This window comes from Microplitis mediator, chromosome 5, assembly GCF_029852145.1.
Source record: "Microplitis mediator isolate UGA2020A chromosome 5, iyMicMedi2.1, whole genome shotgun sequence".
In the NCBI taxonomy this organism is placed as follows: Eukaryota; Metazoa; Arthropoda; class Insecta; order Hymenoptera; family Braconidae; genus Microplitis; species Microplitis mediator.
The window spans coordinates 20,052,924-20,067,544 of record NC_079973.1 but is presented as its reverse complement, the minus strand read 5'-3'; the positions used below and the strand labels follow the sequence as shown (position 1 = coordinate 20,067,544).

At 28.1% G+C, this 14,621-nt stretch overlaps 3 protein-coding genes across 7 annotated transcripts in view; 2 read left to right on the top strand and 1 right to left on the bottom strand.

Moving 5' to 3' along the window:
- Positions 1–14,621, bottom strand: part of LOC130668749 (uncharacterized) — a 141,926-nt gene that overhangs the window by 108,938 nt on the left and 18,367 nt on the right. For 2 of the 5 annotated variants that reach the window (XM_057471186.1, XM_057471180.1), the window contains exon 1: positions 5,700–5,793. The exons of 1 other annotated variant lie outside the window; for it this stretch is intronic. The gene's annotated coding sequence lies outside the window, so the exon portion shown is untranslated. Of the gene's footprint in view, positions 1–202; positions 251–5,699; positions 5,794–11,080; positions 11,204–14,621 lie in introns of those variants that run through there. 2 more of the 5 variants (XM_057471181.1, XM_057471183.1) reach the window with 2 other exon arrangements.
- Positions 376–2,267, top strand: LOC130668757 (odorant receptor 4-like). The gene is made up of 5 exons (XM_057471210.1): positions 376–785; positions 859–1,461; positions 1,686–1,793; positions 1,886–2,032; positions 2,093–2,267. The coding sequence occupies exons 1-5, from the start codon at positions 537–539 to the stop codon at positions 2,150–2,152; spliced, it is 1,167 nt and encodes a 388-aa protein (XP_057327193.1). The 5' UTR covers positions 376–536; the 3' UTR covers positions 2,153–2,267.
- LOC130667355 (uncharacterized) lies at positions 5,944–14,477 on the top strand. The gene is made up of 9 exons (XM_057468869.1): positions 5,944–6,978; positions 7,559–7,666; positions 7,726–7,872; positions 9,134–9,189; positions 11,420–11,681; positions 11,770–12,378; positions 13,594–13,701; positions 13,773–13,919; positions 13,997–14,477. The coding sequence occupies exons 1-9, from the start codon at positions 5,944–5,946 to the stop codon at positions 14,054–14,056; spliced, it is 2,532 nt and encodes an 843-aa protein (XP_057324852.1). The 3' UTR covers positions 14,057–14,477.

Below are 14,621 nucleotides of genomic sequence, written 5' to 3'. Positions count from 1 at the left end.
TTGATGTTTGATGAAAATTTTATGGAAAAGATGATTTTAATAAAATTTTCTATTTGAATTATAACAAAAATTTGCGCGAAATATTTTCGAAAAAATATCAATTGACTTAATTGATATATTTTCTAATATTTTATATTTTTTAAATCATCCTATATTTTATTTGAAGACCATTATCAAAAATCTACCAATTTCAAATATTAACCGTCTATGTATGTATATATATATAAAAGACCGATCTGTTCAAACTGGCAGTTGAATTTGAACTAACGCTCCAGTGGTCACTCAACCCCAAATTTTAAAATCAATATCAAACTATCGAAGTAATAACTAATAATTTTCTCTAAAAGCTTTTTTTCATTAAATCGATTCAAAAATTATAGTCTTATCTAAGCATGCGCTTCACTCCCGAACAAGCTGCATAGTTAACTTTTTTTTAGGGCACTTTTAAAACTATCAAAGACCATTACCCTTTAGGAATTATTAATCAGACTACAATTTATCCACTTATCTTATTATCCCAAAAAAATAAAGTTATAATGTCCCAGGAAAAAATTTCCGACTACTTAATATATCGTGAGATAGTAAAAAAGTTGCTAATAGTCGTAGGTCTTTGGCCCTATGACAATCCTAGTATATTTTACAATTTTTTACCGTACATACAGATATTTGTCAACGTTTTTTTGTGTTTCGGTATGCTCGGTTTTGTACAAAAAAATTTTAAAAATATTGGACTCGTTACTAAAGGTATGAGTATCATGACAAGTCTTATGTCAACAATCATAAAGGTATTGACGTCACATATTATATATTTTTTATAAAATAATTATTATTATGTAGTAATTAATAACAATATTAAAGGTGGTATGTTTCATAAAAAATCGATCAGATGCAATGGAATTACATAAAAACCTCGATCCCCATTTCACTGAAATTTTACAAGATTTAAAACTATCGAAATTCGTGTTAAAAAGATTTTCAGTTGTTAAACATTTATCATGTACATTTACTATTATCGTCACAATATCATGTGCGTTGAGACTTATCATTCCAATATCTATAATGATTAAACAAATTAAACTTAATATTCACCCGGTCCGATATCCGCTTTTATTTCCTAGTGTATTTCCGTGGAAAGTAACACCCGAAAGTTATATTTATGAATTTGAATTCGCGATTGAATCGTTTGCAGTTGTGACACTATGTTTTATAACTCTAAGTGTTGATTGCCTTTTTACATTTTATGTTTACCAAATGATCGGCCAATTAAGAGAAATTTCATATTGTTTTAAAAATTTAACTGAAAAAAGTGATAGTCAAAGTATACTACGCAAATGCATTAGTCAATATCAGATATTATTGAAGAGTCGTGATATATTACAACGTGTTTATGGGCCGATTGTACTCTGGATTATGGTTACCAATGCAGTTATAATGTGTACTATTGCTTTTCAAGTAACTCAGGTATAACTTAAATCATGTTTCGGTTTAGAATAGGAACGGTATTAAAATACATGTTTTAATACACAGGAAAAAAAAGATTTCTTGGCGTAAAAAATGGTTACTTGCCCTAAGAAATGTTTTCCATTGGGAACCGGAAACGAAAATGTTTTTGAGGCAAGAAATCTTTTTTTCTGTGTCTGTAAAATATTATTTCAAGAATTAGTGATGGTATTTTTTTTCTTTAGATGGATAGTGTAACACTTGGTCGTGGACTATTAATTTTCACATGGATATCTCTTAAAATACTTCAAACATTTATGTACGCTTGGAGTGGATCTTGTCTCACTTTAGAAGTATTTTAAATAAATAATAATAATAATAATGATTCAAAGAAAGCCAGATTATAAATTTGTTAAAATTCATAATATAAATTATATATTTTCAGGCTGAAGAATGCCGAGATTCTGTTTATGCTTGTGAATGGTATGGAAACAAACGTCTGATGACATCGATTATCATTATTTTATCACAACGACCGCTCATATTGACAGCTTGCAATTTCTCAGTCGTCTCAGTTGAAATTTTCCAAATGGTATAGTTTATAGATTTTTTATTTAAACAATGTTTAATTCTGGTAATTATTTTTCTGCAGGTTATCAACACAACAGTTTCATATTTTTTTCTATTACAAACACTTGAGCCTGAGGCTTAAATTCAGTAACAAACCAAATTTTTTCATATTGCACTTAAGTATACTTAAGCATATTTAATGATATTTTTAAATTTGGTAATTAATGAAATGATGAGAATAAAATAATAATAAAAGAAGAGGTTAAAATATTTTAATTTCAATGATTTTATTTATCCTTTACCGATTAAATGCTTATTTCTTTATTTATTTTTTTTATCAATACAAGATTTAATGAATATTTAAAATTATTCTATCATTAATTTGAAACATCATTAATAAACTTCCAATTACTTTAGTGATTTATAGATAAAAATGTCACTGAATTTAATTATCAAAAAAAATATAAGTGTTTTCAAAAAATTATTAATAAATTTATGGTACTAGTTTACTCTGTAAACATGAATTAATGAAATAAGTGAATATTCACTAATTCAAAGCGCCCATCGTACTACTTTTTGGAATTAGTGGTACGATTTTCACTCTGAATTAGTGGATATTCACTTATTTCACTAATTCATGTTTAGAGAGTAGAATCGCAGATCCACCTGTTCGTAACAAACAAAAATCCAATTATAGACAAATTGCTTTTAAACAAATTTCAACAGCAAGCAATTTTCGGCGGATTAAAGATATATTTCCTTAATTAGGTGTTTTTTTAATCATCAATAAACTATACCAAAGGTATAAAATATACTTCATTTCGAGATTAACTTTGATATTTTTTAGTGTCACACTGCACTAATTGATACGATTTCATAATGATTCTATACTCTTAAGTCAACCACCAAAATTTAAACTTTAAAAATTTATTTTTGAAAATTTGTAAGATTTCATGTTATTTTCATCAATTTTTTATCCTTAAGGTGCAAGGGCCGATACGCATCTTGTGTAAAGGATAAAAATACGCACAGAAAATGTAATCCTCCAGGTAACTGAAGACGTGGAAAAGTTAATTTATTATTGATATAAAAAGTGGAGTTTCGATTTCAAATCGATACCCATTCTGGTTCGATGAGTAGCTATAATTTTGATGTTTATGATGAACCTAACAGTAGTAGAAAATTAAAAATTATTGAAATCAATAATGAAAACTTCAATATAAACCTCAATTTCGCTAAACAATAAATATGTCTTAATCATACCAAATAATTCAGTTGTAAGTAAATTTTCTGGTATAATAGAAACCAATCAAATGATGAATTTTGGTCTGATGTAATAAGAAAGGATCTCAATATTACCGATAAAAATAATGAAACTAAGACATTTGACAGTTTAACATCAATTATCGAAGTAAGATCATCTAGTACAGTCAAAATAATTAAATGAGAACATAAGCCAAGGTGATAAAGAAGATTTGGCTATAAGCTTTGAAAATATTGAGAAGAGTCCCAAAGAGTCACTTACCTTAAAATATTCAATTAAAAGGACAAAATAAAACCAAGTGTTTGTTAAAATACATTGGCAAATTAATACCAATAATTTTCGCTTTTCATCATTTTTCTCTTTTGTCTAACAAAATCATCGTATTGGTAAGTAAATTGAAACCTCAAAATTCTAAAAATTGGAATTTATGTGATGTAATAAAGCGTAATATGACTTGTTTGTTATAGCCAACTGAAAAACTAGGTTATGCATGCCAAGCAGCAGATGTGAACGCACAATTACATGCAACATTTCGGAATTATATGATAAATAATCTTCAAATTCCGTATGAATTGTTTCAATTCCTAACTTTCCAATCAATTTTAACAGTTGAAGTTATAGCTAATATCGATACGGTGACTTCGATACATCTTGTCCTACAACAGAAAAGCATCGCCTCAATCGGATGATTCAGAAAATAAACTAAAATGAAAATTTGAAACGAAAAATTTCATAAATTTTATGTTAATTCAAAATACGAAATTAGTAGAAAAGACGGTAGAACCGTTGGAATATTAGAAAAATGAGAGATCTATCGTCAAAACGGTAAATCTGGCAATACTGCGTAAAAGATGGCCTATGGATTAGACCAAACTAAATATAGAAGTTAGAATAAGCTGACTGGACAAACGAATTCAAAAAAATTATATTTCTTCGGCTTATAAGCATTCAGTAAGTCGCTACACCTAGGAACGCCAGTTACCATAGTGCGCCGCTTATCGGCCACCACGGTACTACCGGGACTATCTCTCTCGCTCTCGTGCACCCGCTTTGCCAACACTTACACTTGTGCGTACTCGTCACAAACAATAATAATAATGTTAATAAATTATCATTATAATTTATTCATTTGAGTGTAATTAAACTTTTAATTAAAATAAAATTTAAAATGACATGAAGCTTTCTTTTAAGTTTTGGTTTTTCCCAGCTATTACGTCTGCATTTATAATAAGTACCGAAGCATTCTTGCCTCCAAATAATTTCTATAAGCACAATTAAGAATCTTTTACACAAAACTTTTATTATGATCATTACATATATTACCATGCGCTACGTATCGCACGTGATCATACATGTATCAATTGTAATCACTAATCACTAATCACGCATTGTAATTCCATATTGGGGTATAAATATAACATTGATAAGTATAGTTAATCTAGTATAATTGCTGGGCAAAGACATTTACACTCACAGAATTAGAGATTTCAATGAAATATTAAACGCTCACCTATGAATTGTATATAAACGTGTCATAAACTCATCCATGATCATATCGAACAGCTGGAGCCATGCATCTGTTTGCATGTAATATCGTACATGATTACGCATTATCATGCATATTTTTTTTTTCAATACTTAATTGATGGTTTAGATAAATTTATTCTCGAAAAATCAAATGTGTAAAGTATTCCACTAGCTATTTTAATTGAATATTTAAGTTAGTTGGAGTCGATAGAAATAGCCAACTAAGTTAATAAAAATTTGAAAGGTAATAAAAACAAATCTATGCAATAATACTTTTGCTACATAAAAAAAATTTTAAATGTCAAAAATCCATATCTATTTAATTTAAAATCAAATCTTTCATGATGACATGTAAAAAGCCCAATAAACTGCTACACAAAAACCTTGATTTATATATCAATTATATAATAAAAAATAAAAAATCATTATTGAGTATCTTGAGAAAATTTGAACTATTTGCCGGCCATTTATCATTGACATTTTTTATTTTCATATTTTTATCTTATACTATTGATCGATTTTCGCTATCATTAAACAATTGTTACACAAGATTAGTCCTGTTAAATATCCGCTATTTCATCAAAATGCATTTCCCAGGTCACTGATACCGAGCAGTATATTATCTAATTGTAAATTTATCGTTAAATCACTCGCAATAATGATAGTATGGTTGATAACGGCTCGTGTCCGTTGTCTTTTTTTGTTTTACGTATCTCGAACGATTAGACAGTTGAGCTAAGTTTCACATTGCTTCGAGAATTCAAACCATATTAATGGTAACGATAGTAAAATTGTATCGTATAATTACACATTTTCCCTTTCAACTATACTGTCTTACCCCACTAAATTTTTTTTATATTTATTCAATATGTTTAAATGCTAAATAAGTCACACTTACTTTAGGAAAATTTTACAATGAAATGATGAAAGTAATAAATCTTCTAATGAGTTGTCTATATGATTTCACAAAAACCTCCGAATACAATAAAAAATACGTATCGATGACTTTAAATTTATGTAAAGACAGTGAAACTTAACTTTTAAAATGATCTGCTAAAGGTAACAGTTGGATCAGAACTGACGCTCCGCTTTATTGTAAAAAATTTCCGATCGATAAAAAACTATTATAGCAATAAGCCATAATGTTTAAAGTAAATTTAAAACTTTTAAAAGTTTATGCGCAATGCGTGGAGTCACCGATAATTTATGCATTTTATTATTTTAAACTTTTCGACATTACGTGGAAAGAAATTATCTTAAACACTTGGATTGTTATTCTACAACTCAGCTACGCACTCGAGCTCTTTGTTTTAGAAGAAAAAAAAATGACTAAAAGTAGAATATCCGACTATACGTCGCTTTACCAGCTTACTAAAAAACTGGGGACAGTTATAGGAGTGTGGCCTTATGAAAATTCAAATATTTTTTATCGGCTTGTGCCTTATATACCAATGACATTACATTTAATAATTTCATTGGCGATATTTGGTTACGTTGGTGAACATTTTCCGAATATTGCTCTCGTTTCACGGGGGTTGAGTATTTCAACAAGCTTTGTCACTACGATTTTAAAAATAGTGTGTTTGAAAATAAATCATGAAGATTTAACAGAGTTACACCAACATCTTCATCCGTACTTCAAAAAATTATTAAAAGACTCAAAACTATCAGACCTCATTTTAAAAGACGTCGAAATGTTTAAGCTTGTATCATGGTCATTAACTATTTGTGTTGCCACTTGTCTGGGGTCTTATATTCTTACCCCACTGAGTTTTATAATAAGCTGTTATATTCATCATATTGAAATAACAAACTATCCGCTAATCTATCCTTGCTCTTATCCGTGGAAGATAACCTCCAATGGAATCGTTTATCAATTTCATTTTGTTTTTGAAACATGTTGTGGATTAGCAATGTTTTTCGTTTCTACGAGTGTTGATATATTATTCCCGTTTTATGTTTTTCAAATGATTGCCCAGTTTCGTGAAATCTCATATAATATTACGCATATTGATGACGATGATGATGAAAGCAGTATTATAGATAAATGTGTGACTCAATATGAAAGATTAATGAGATGTCGGGATATACTGGAAAAAATTTGGGGACCAATTATTCTTTGGAGTGTAACGACTAATGCTATTGTACTTTGTACAGTACTATTTCAAATATCAAAGGTAAAGTAATTCCTGATTAAATTTCAATTGAATTCCAATGAAAACATTCCCGTGTAGAAAAAAAAAAGTTCTTTCCAAAAAGATTCCAGGATTTTGATACGTAGAGCTTCAAAATTTGAGACAAATTAGAACTTCAAGCTGAAATTTTTTCGAACTTTAATGCCTTTGCTAGTAAAAAATATAGTTGATTTAGAACTTTGTGGTTGAATTTGAGGTCGAATATGAGCGTTTTCAGAACATAATTCTCAAAATGTACATTCCGCATTTTTTCTTCATTTAAAAACTGTTTGAAAATCTCTAATTTTAAATCTCTATATTTTAAGGAAAAAATGTAGTAAAAAATATACATTTTGAAAATTATATGTTGGAAACGTTCTTATTTAATTCGACATTCTCCCACATGAATTTCTAAATCAACGACATTTTTTACTAACAAACCATTAATCCAATCTTTTTTGGAATCTTTTGGGAACGACTTTTTTTTACACAGGATCGAGTTATGATTGATTTCCGATTCAAGTGAATCAGATTCAATCAGAACTCAATAAGAATTCTATTGTTTTGAATGAAATATTTTTAGATGAGAAGTATAACAATCGTCAAGGGATTGTTATTAGTTGCATATGTTGGATTGAAATTGGGACAGACCTTTATTTATGCATGGAGTGGATCTTGTTTAATTGATGAGGTAATTTTTAGCAAACTGAATATTCCGGGGCTTTCAAATAAATCTTATTCATTTTTTAGAGTGAAGTCTATAGAGATGCTGTTTATGCTGCCAATTGGTACGGAAATCAACGTCTTATGACTTCAATTATCATGATGCTAACACAAAGACCTTTGACTTTAACAGCCTGCAATTTTTCAATTGTTTCTGTCAAAATTTTTATCACGGTAAGTTAAAGAATTAACTCCCTTTGTCTATTGTAAAATTATTTATAATACGAACGTCATTAATTGTACAAATTATCACTCAATCATTGAACGATTTCAAGTTTACTTTAATAATTCGATAATATTCGCATCACCAACGTAATTTAATAGTTAGAGCGGAAAATCAACAACATTGTAGTCAAAACAGAGCTTACACATTGTATAATAAGCATATTTTGTTATTCTTTCGATCAAATAGTATCATCATAACGATACAAACAAAGGCATTTTTTTTAATTGTAAGCCTCAGAATCACGATTTGTTATTCTAACCCACCAAATTGACCCGCACGAAAAAAAATATATCTCGACAAATATTATATATCCGGCTTATATCCTCAGTATGATCGTATGTATGCTATTTTGCCGGTATATATTACCGGATATATATTTTTTCGCATGGGGACAATTGAATTTGTAGGGGAAGGGGGGGCAAATCGGGATACTTAACGAAAAATTTAGTTTTTAGGGATATAAATATCGTAAATTGGCTTCATTTTTATTCTATTTGAAATAAATGTAACGAATTTTAGAGTGCCCTCAGAAAAAAAATTTTTATTTTCTGCGGGCAAAATGAATACCCCAAAAAAAGTAAATTTTTTTTTTTTTTTTTCAAATGAATAAAATTGATGTAATAATGTCTTTCTAAATTGATGTCAGTAATAACATTTACTCTCAACATATTTTTAAAGAAGTTTTTCCTTGTTATTTCTTTTCAAAATTTGAAATTGGCGCCAATATTATACTTTTCGCAAAAAATATAAAAATGTTTTTTTTTTAGCTTTTAATAGTGTAAAATGATACTAGATGTCATTTTTGAACATTATCGAAAGTTTTTCGAGAAAAAAAACTTTGACGAAATTTTGAGGGTATCCCATTTTGCCGGCCTATCCCGTTTTGCCCCCTCTTCTCCTATATAAATATGTTACTAGTCTTAGTCTCATTTTAAGTAGCATCGACCATCAAAACTCGAAGCTTCATTGCTACTAATTATGAAAAATATGGTGTGGACACCATTGAGCAAAACGCAATTTTAGGCAGGCGGCAAATCAATCCTACCCCATTATTGGGGAAGACAATATTTTACCTGCCTAAAATTTCATTATTTCATCTCTTGTCGTACAAAATACTATAGTGCAAACTCTTAATTCAGCATTACAACAGATGAAAGTATTTATTTATAAATAAAAACTACATGTAACATGATTGTTTTTTTTTTGTAGTTTCTCAATACAGCAGTTTCTTACTTTTTTCTTCTGCAAACCCTCGATGATAAAGAGTAAATGTAATTTAAAAACCTGCTCAACTGACGAATCTTTGAATTTAGTTTACTAAAAAATGATGATCTGATTATTATTAACTGTGTAGTTTATTATTGTAAGGAAAATATAAATCTGATTATATATGGTCATGCATGATCATATAAAAGCATTGAATATGATATAATGAGCGTACATACACTTTACTTCAATAGCGAGTCAAAAAATTATAAATTTTTATTTCTAGTTACGTATGACTTCTTCCACCTAATTGCATTTAGAATTTAGTTTATAAAAATAATCAGAAGGATTATTTACCTTTCCACCTTGAATCACATTAACATTTTACTATATTATTGACTTTTTGGACAGTCTCATTCATTCGCATAATACGCCTATATTTATTATTGCAACGTATTTATAATCATTATTATATGATTATGCATAGTCATGTACTAGCTAATAGACTTATATCTGTAATCATTTTTTTTAGAGTCTGTAATAAAAGCTTATAAAGGAAAAATTTGAATAATTATTCTTATTTATTTACTTTCGATCAATTGAAATTTTTTAACTCTGACTAAAAACTTGCATTGCAATTTGGAATTTTCTTGATTATCTTTCTAAAATCGAACGACGTATTTAAAGAAAGAAAAATAATCAACAGCCTTATGAAAAGTGATTTTTGACAGAAACTAAAAAACATTTTTTACTGTATTATGTTAAGTTGATTAAACCTAGTTTTCTTAAATTAAATATTTTAGAAAATAATCGTTAAAAAAAACAGTCATCAAAAATCAGGAATAAAAAAAATATTTTTAAAATAATTTTTCACTAGCAAAGCCTTCAAAATGGTGTGAACTTATATAGAAAAAAATTTGTATTTTTGTGGTACAAAATGTGTTTACTTGCCCCAAAAAAATTTTTACTTGCCTCAAGAAATTTTTTGCGTTAGCAATTGAAAATCAAAAATTTCCTGAGATAAGAAAAAGTTTTTAAAGTGAGACAAAATTTCTTGGTACGAGAAATTTTGTCTAATTCTAAGAAAATTTTTATTTTTATTTTATAATGCAAAATATTTCTTGTGCCAAGAAATTTTTTTTTTCTGTATATGATTGGTAGGCACATTGTAATATAAGAAAATATTTTTTTCATGATACCAGCATCGAAACTTAAAATTTCAGTGTCTATAACCAGTCGAAACCCTGGTCTGAAATCGTTCCTTTCATTGTCACCCAATAAAATATTATTTTTTTCGTGTTTAACTGTGACTTTGTTGTTGATAATCCAGCAACATAGTCGATATTTTTTTTTTAACTTTCCACTATGAAAATTTCAAATCTTCAAAAATTCCGGAAGTTATTGCTTTCACTCTGATTTTCGATACTCGAGTGTCAAGTAGATATCAACGTTTTCAGGTCTTAGAAAGCTATGCTAACAATTTTTATTCTTTAGATTCACGTTGATCTTTACGTCGATAATCGTTGATGTCAACCATAAAATCATAAGAAAAAATTATAGAATATTCTGAACTAAGTACTAGCAAGCCACTATTAAAAATTTATGTCACAATGTAAATAACAACCAAAAATTTTTCAAAAACGATAAGAATTGATAACTGACCGCTTAATGCTTGTCGATAATAATTTCAACTAATAATTAATTTATCAACTAAATTTTCTTATGAGATTATGAAAAAAGTTTACAAGTTGCCACTATAAAGCATTTTAATAATATTCTGACCGAAAATAAATTTTAAAAATATTTCTCGCCTCATAGAATTCATGAAATTAAAAAAAAGTTAATTAGCAATAAGTTTATTTGTATAAATATCACAAAAAACAGTAAATAAATACACAAAAGTTGTTTTAATAGAGAAGTTGAATTATACGAAACGTTCAAAGGACTTACAGAGCATTTGCAAAAATGACTTTATAGTATGTAGTAACTACTGAACGAAACCTATTCAGCCGGACTGTTCGATGAAGACTAACTCTCCAAACTCACTATAAATTCACCGATCAATAAAAAAACGATTGTCATAATGTTCAGTAACTTTGTCTTACAATTTTTTTTTAGCCAAATCGTTCCTATGAAATATGATTGCATCCACTCATGCGCTTCGATTTTACCTAATACACTTCGTCATATCACTACAGAAACGTATTTCAGACAAAGAGTTCAATGCAAGTCATCTTAAAATATTAACCATTTCATATTGTTCACTTACTCGAAAATTTGATAAACTTTTCTCAAAAAAAGAATGGCTGATAAAAAAATATCAGATTATCTAATATACAGAACAGTTATTAAAAAATTAGTCATTTCAGTCGGTTTATGGCCTTTAGATAAACCAAACATATTTTACAATCTTATCCCATACATCCAAATAATTATCAATGTATTTATGTGTTTCGGTATGATTGGTTACGTACGTGCTAATTTCACTAATGTCGCACTTGTCACAAGAGGATTAAGTATAATGACTAGTTTTTTATCAACGATTGTTAAGGTAAAAATACGAAAAATTTATTATCAAATTTAAAAGTTTTTTATCTATCACGAAAAATATAAAAGTGTATCTTTATTGTACGGTCTAGGTTGGATCATTTGTTATGAACCGTAAAGACGCAATAGATCTACACAATACTCTTGATTTGTATTTCAATAAAATGCTAAACAGTAAACAGTTACCATGGGTTATTTTAAACAATATCACAACTATTCGTCCTTTGACGTGGACATTTCTTGTCTTAGTTTCAATATCATGTGGAGTGCGTATTATTGATCCATTTTCATCAGTCATTAGCCAATTATCGCAAAAAATAAGTCCTATTAAGTACCCACTTTTGTATCCAAGTGTATTTCCTTGGTCACTAGTACCAGGTGAAACATTGTACAACTGTGAATTTATCATTGAATTGTTAGCAACAATGACACTGTGGTTAATTACAATGAGTGTCGATTGTCTATTTACGTTTTATGTATTCCAAATGATTGGACAATTACGAGAAATTGCAGATTGCTTTGATAACTTAGATGGCGACGATGATTATGATTGTCAAAATATAGTGCGTAAATGTGTTAATCAATATCAGACGATAATAAAATGTCGTGATTTATTGCAAAAAATTTATGGACCCATTATTTTATGGCTTATGGTTACTAATGCCATTATACTTTGTACAGTAGCATTTTCAGCTACCAAGGTATGTTGGATTAATTTATTTAAATAAATGTTGTATGGAAAACTGAACAGAATACATTTTCTTTGAGTTGAATATGCTGGACTTTGTAACTTTGAGTTATCTATCTAAAAGTTCTCATAGAATCCACTTGAATGGGTTTAAAACAGCATAGAATCCGATAGACGTATTGGTCTCTATGCGGTTTTTGATCTATTTAAGTGGAGTCTATGGGAACTTTTAGATAGGCTTATGTATTATATATATATATATATATATATATATATATATATTATATTATATATATTATATATATATATATTTCATGAAAATACGACAAATTTTCGAAAGGCTATTGAATGAACTTAAAAGATAGAAAAAATTTTTTTTTATATTTTCAATGTATGATAATTTGCTAATTCATTAAAATAAAAAATGTCATTTAAGAGTAAAATTGTTTTAAAAAAAACTACACGGAAAGAAAATTATGAAAACGGTTCACATAATTCTATAAAATTTTTTCCTATACCAACATAGAAATTTTGACTATAAATTATGGGAGTAGTTCCTATAATTATAGGAATGTTTCCCATAATTATAGGAACAGTTCCTATAATTATGGAAAACATTCCTATAACATTGTAGGAATGGTTCCTATAATATTATGGAAATCATTTCCATAATAGATAGGTATGAATCTTATATTTTATAAAAATCATTTCCAACAAAAAAAATTTTTTTTAACAAAATCAGCGTTGAAGAAACTTCATTTGAATCTCTCCATATCATTAGGGAAATTTCTACACCATTTTGCAAAAAAAAATTTTTATGATATAGGAATGGTTCCCACTACATTATGAGAATAGTTCCCACTGCATTATGGGAATAGTTCCCATAATGTTATGGGAATGGTTTTTATATTGGTATAGGATTTATTCCCATACCATTATGGAAATGGTTCCCATAATGGTATGGAATCTATTCCCATACTATCATGGGAACTATTCCTATAATGTATAGCAAAAGTTCCCATAATTTTCTTTCCGTGTAGTTTATGGAAAAAAAAATTTGGGAAAAAAAACATCGGGCACTTTACACCGCTTAAAATAATTATAGAAATAATAAGTAACAATTAAAAACTATTGTGAATAAAAAAAAAATTCAGAGTGGTTTGTTTTGCCCACAATGGCTCCTTTTATCGAGTCTTATTTTGAATCTATGTATTAATTTTTTTAATAGATGGATAGTATACCGATTGGGAAAGGATTAATATTATTGACTTATATTTTATTGAAATTAGTTCAGACGTTTATGTACGCATGGAGTGGTTCACTTTTAATGGTGGAGGTAATTTAAAAGATTATACTATAGCAATCAATTTATACTGTTATTCATCATTATTATTTATTTTTGTTAAGTCTGAAGAATGTAGAGAAGCTATTTATGCTGCAAAATGGTTCGGAAATAAACGACTTATGACTGCTATTATTATAATACTTTCTCAAAAACCACTGAATTTGACAGCTTGTAATTTTTCTGTCGTATCTGTTGATATTTTTCAAGCGGTATGCAAATTTTTTAATTACTAAATATTTTCAACGAAATCTATAAGATTCATTTTGATCAAAATTTTTTTCAACAGGTTGTTAACACTACGGTATCTTACTTTTTTCTACTGCAGACAATAGAACCCGATTCCTAAACAGTTTAATTTTTTACGCAAAACTTCTTAATATTTTTTTATCACATTAAATTATTTAGAAAATCATTGGTTTTCAATACATTTGAGACGTAGAATAAAAATTTTATAATAATATAGTTTAATTTTTCACATGTAGTGTAATTTCTGAAAGTATCTTAATTTAATAGAATCATTGAAATGCGCACTTTCTAAACATGAATAAGTGACATAAGTGAATATTCACTAATTCAAAGTGCCAATCAAACCACTTTTTGGGATAAGTGGTTCGATTTGCACTTGGAATTAGTGAATACCCACTTATTTTCACGAATTCATGTTTAGAGAGTACAGATGTACATGCCTATATCGATTTTTGATCAATTTAAATTCTACCAATAAAAAATGAAATTCTCTTCTCCGATTTTTTATTTTTGAACTAACTTTACCCCCTCAAGTATGTTTAATTTTCAAAAATATACAGTTTAGAACATCGATAATAATTTTCCGTAATTTTCTTTATTATTTTTCCCAAGAAAATTAAAATTCTTTTCATCGCTACATTTTACTGTAGTTTTTTAATACACTG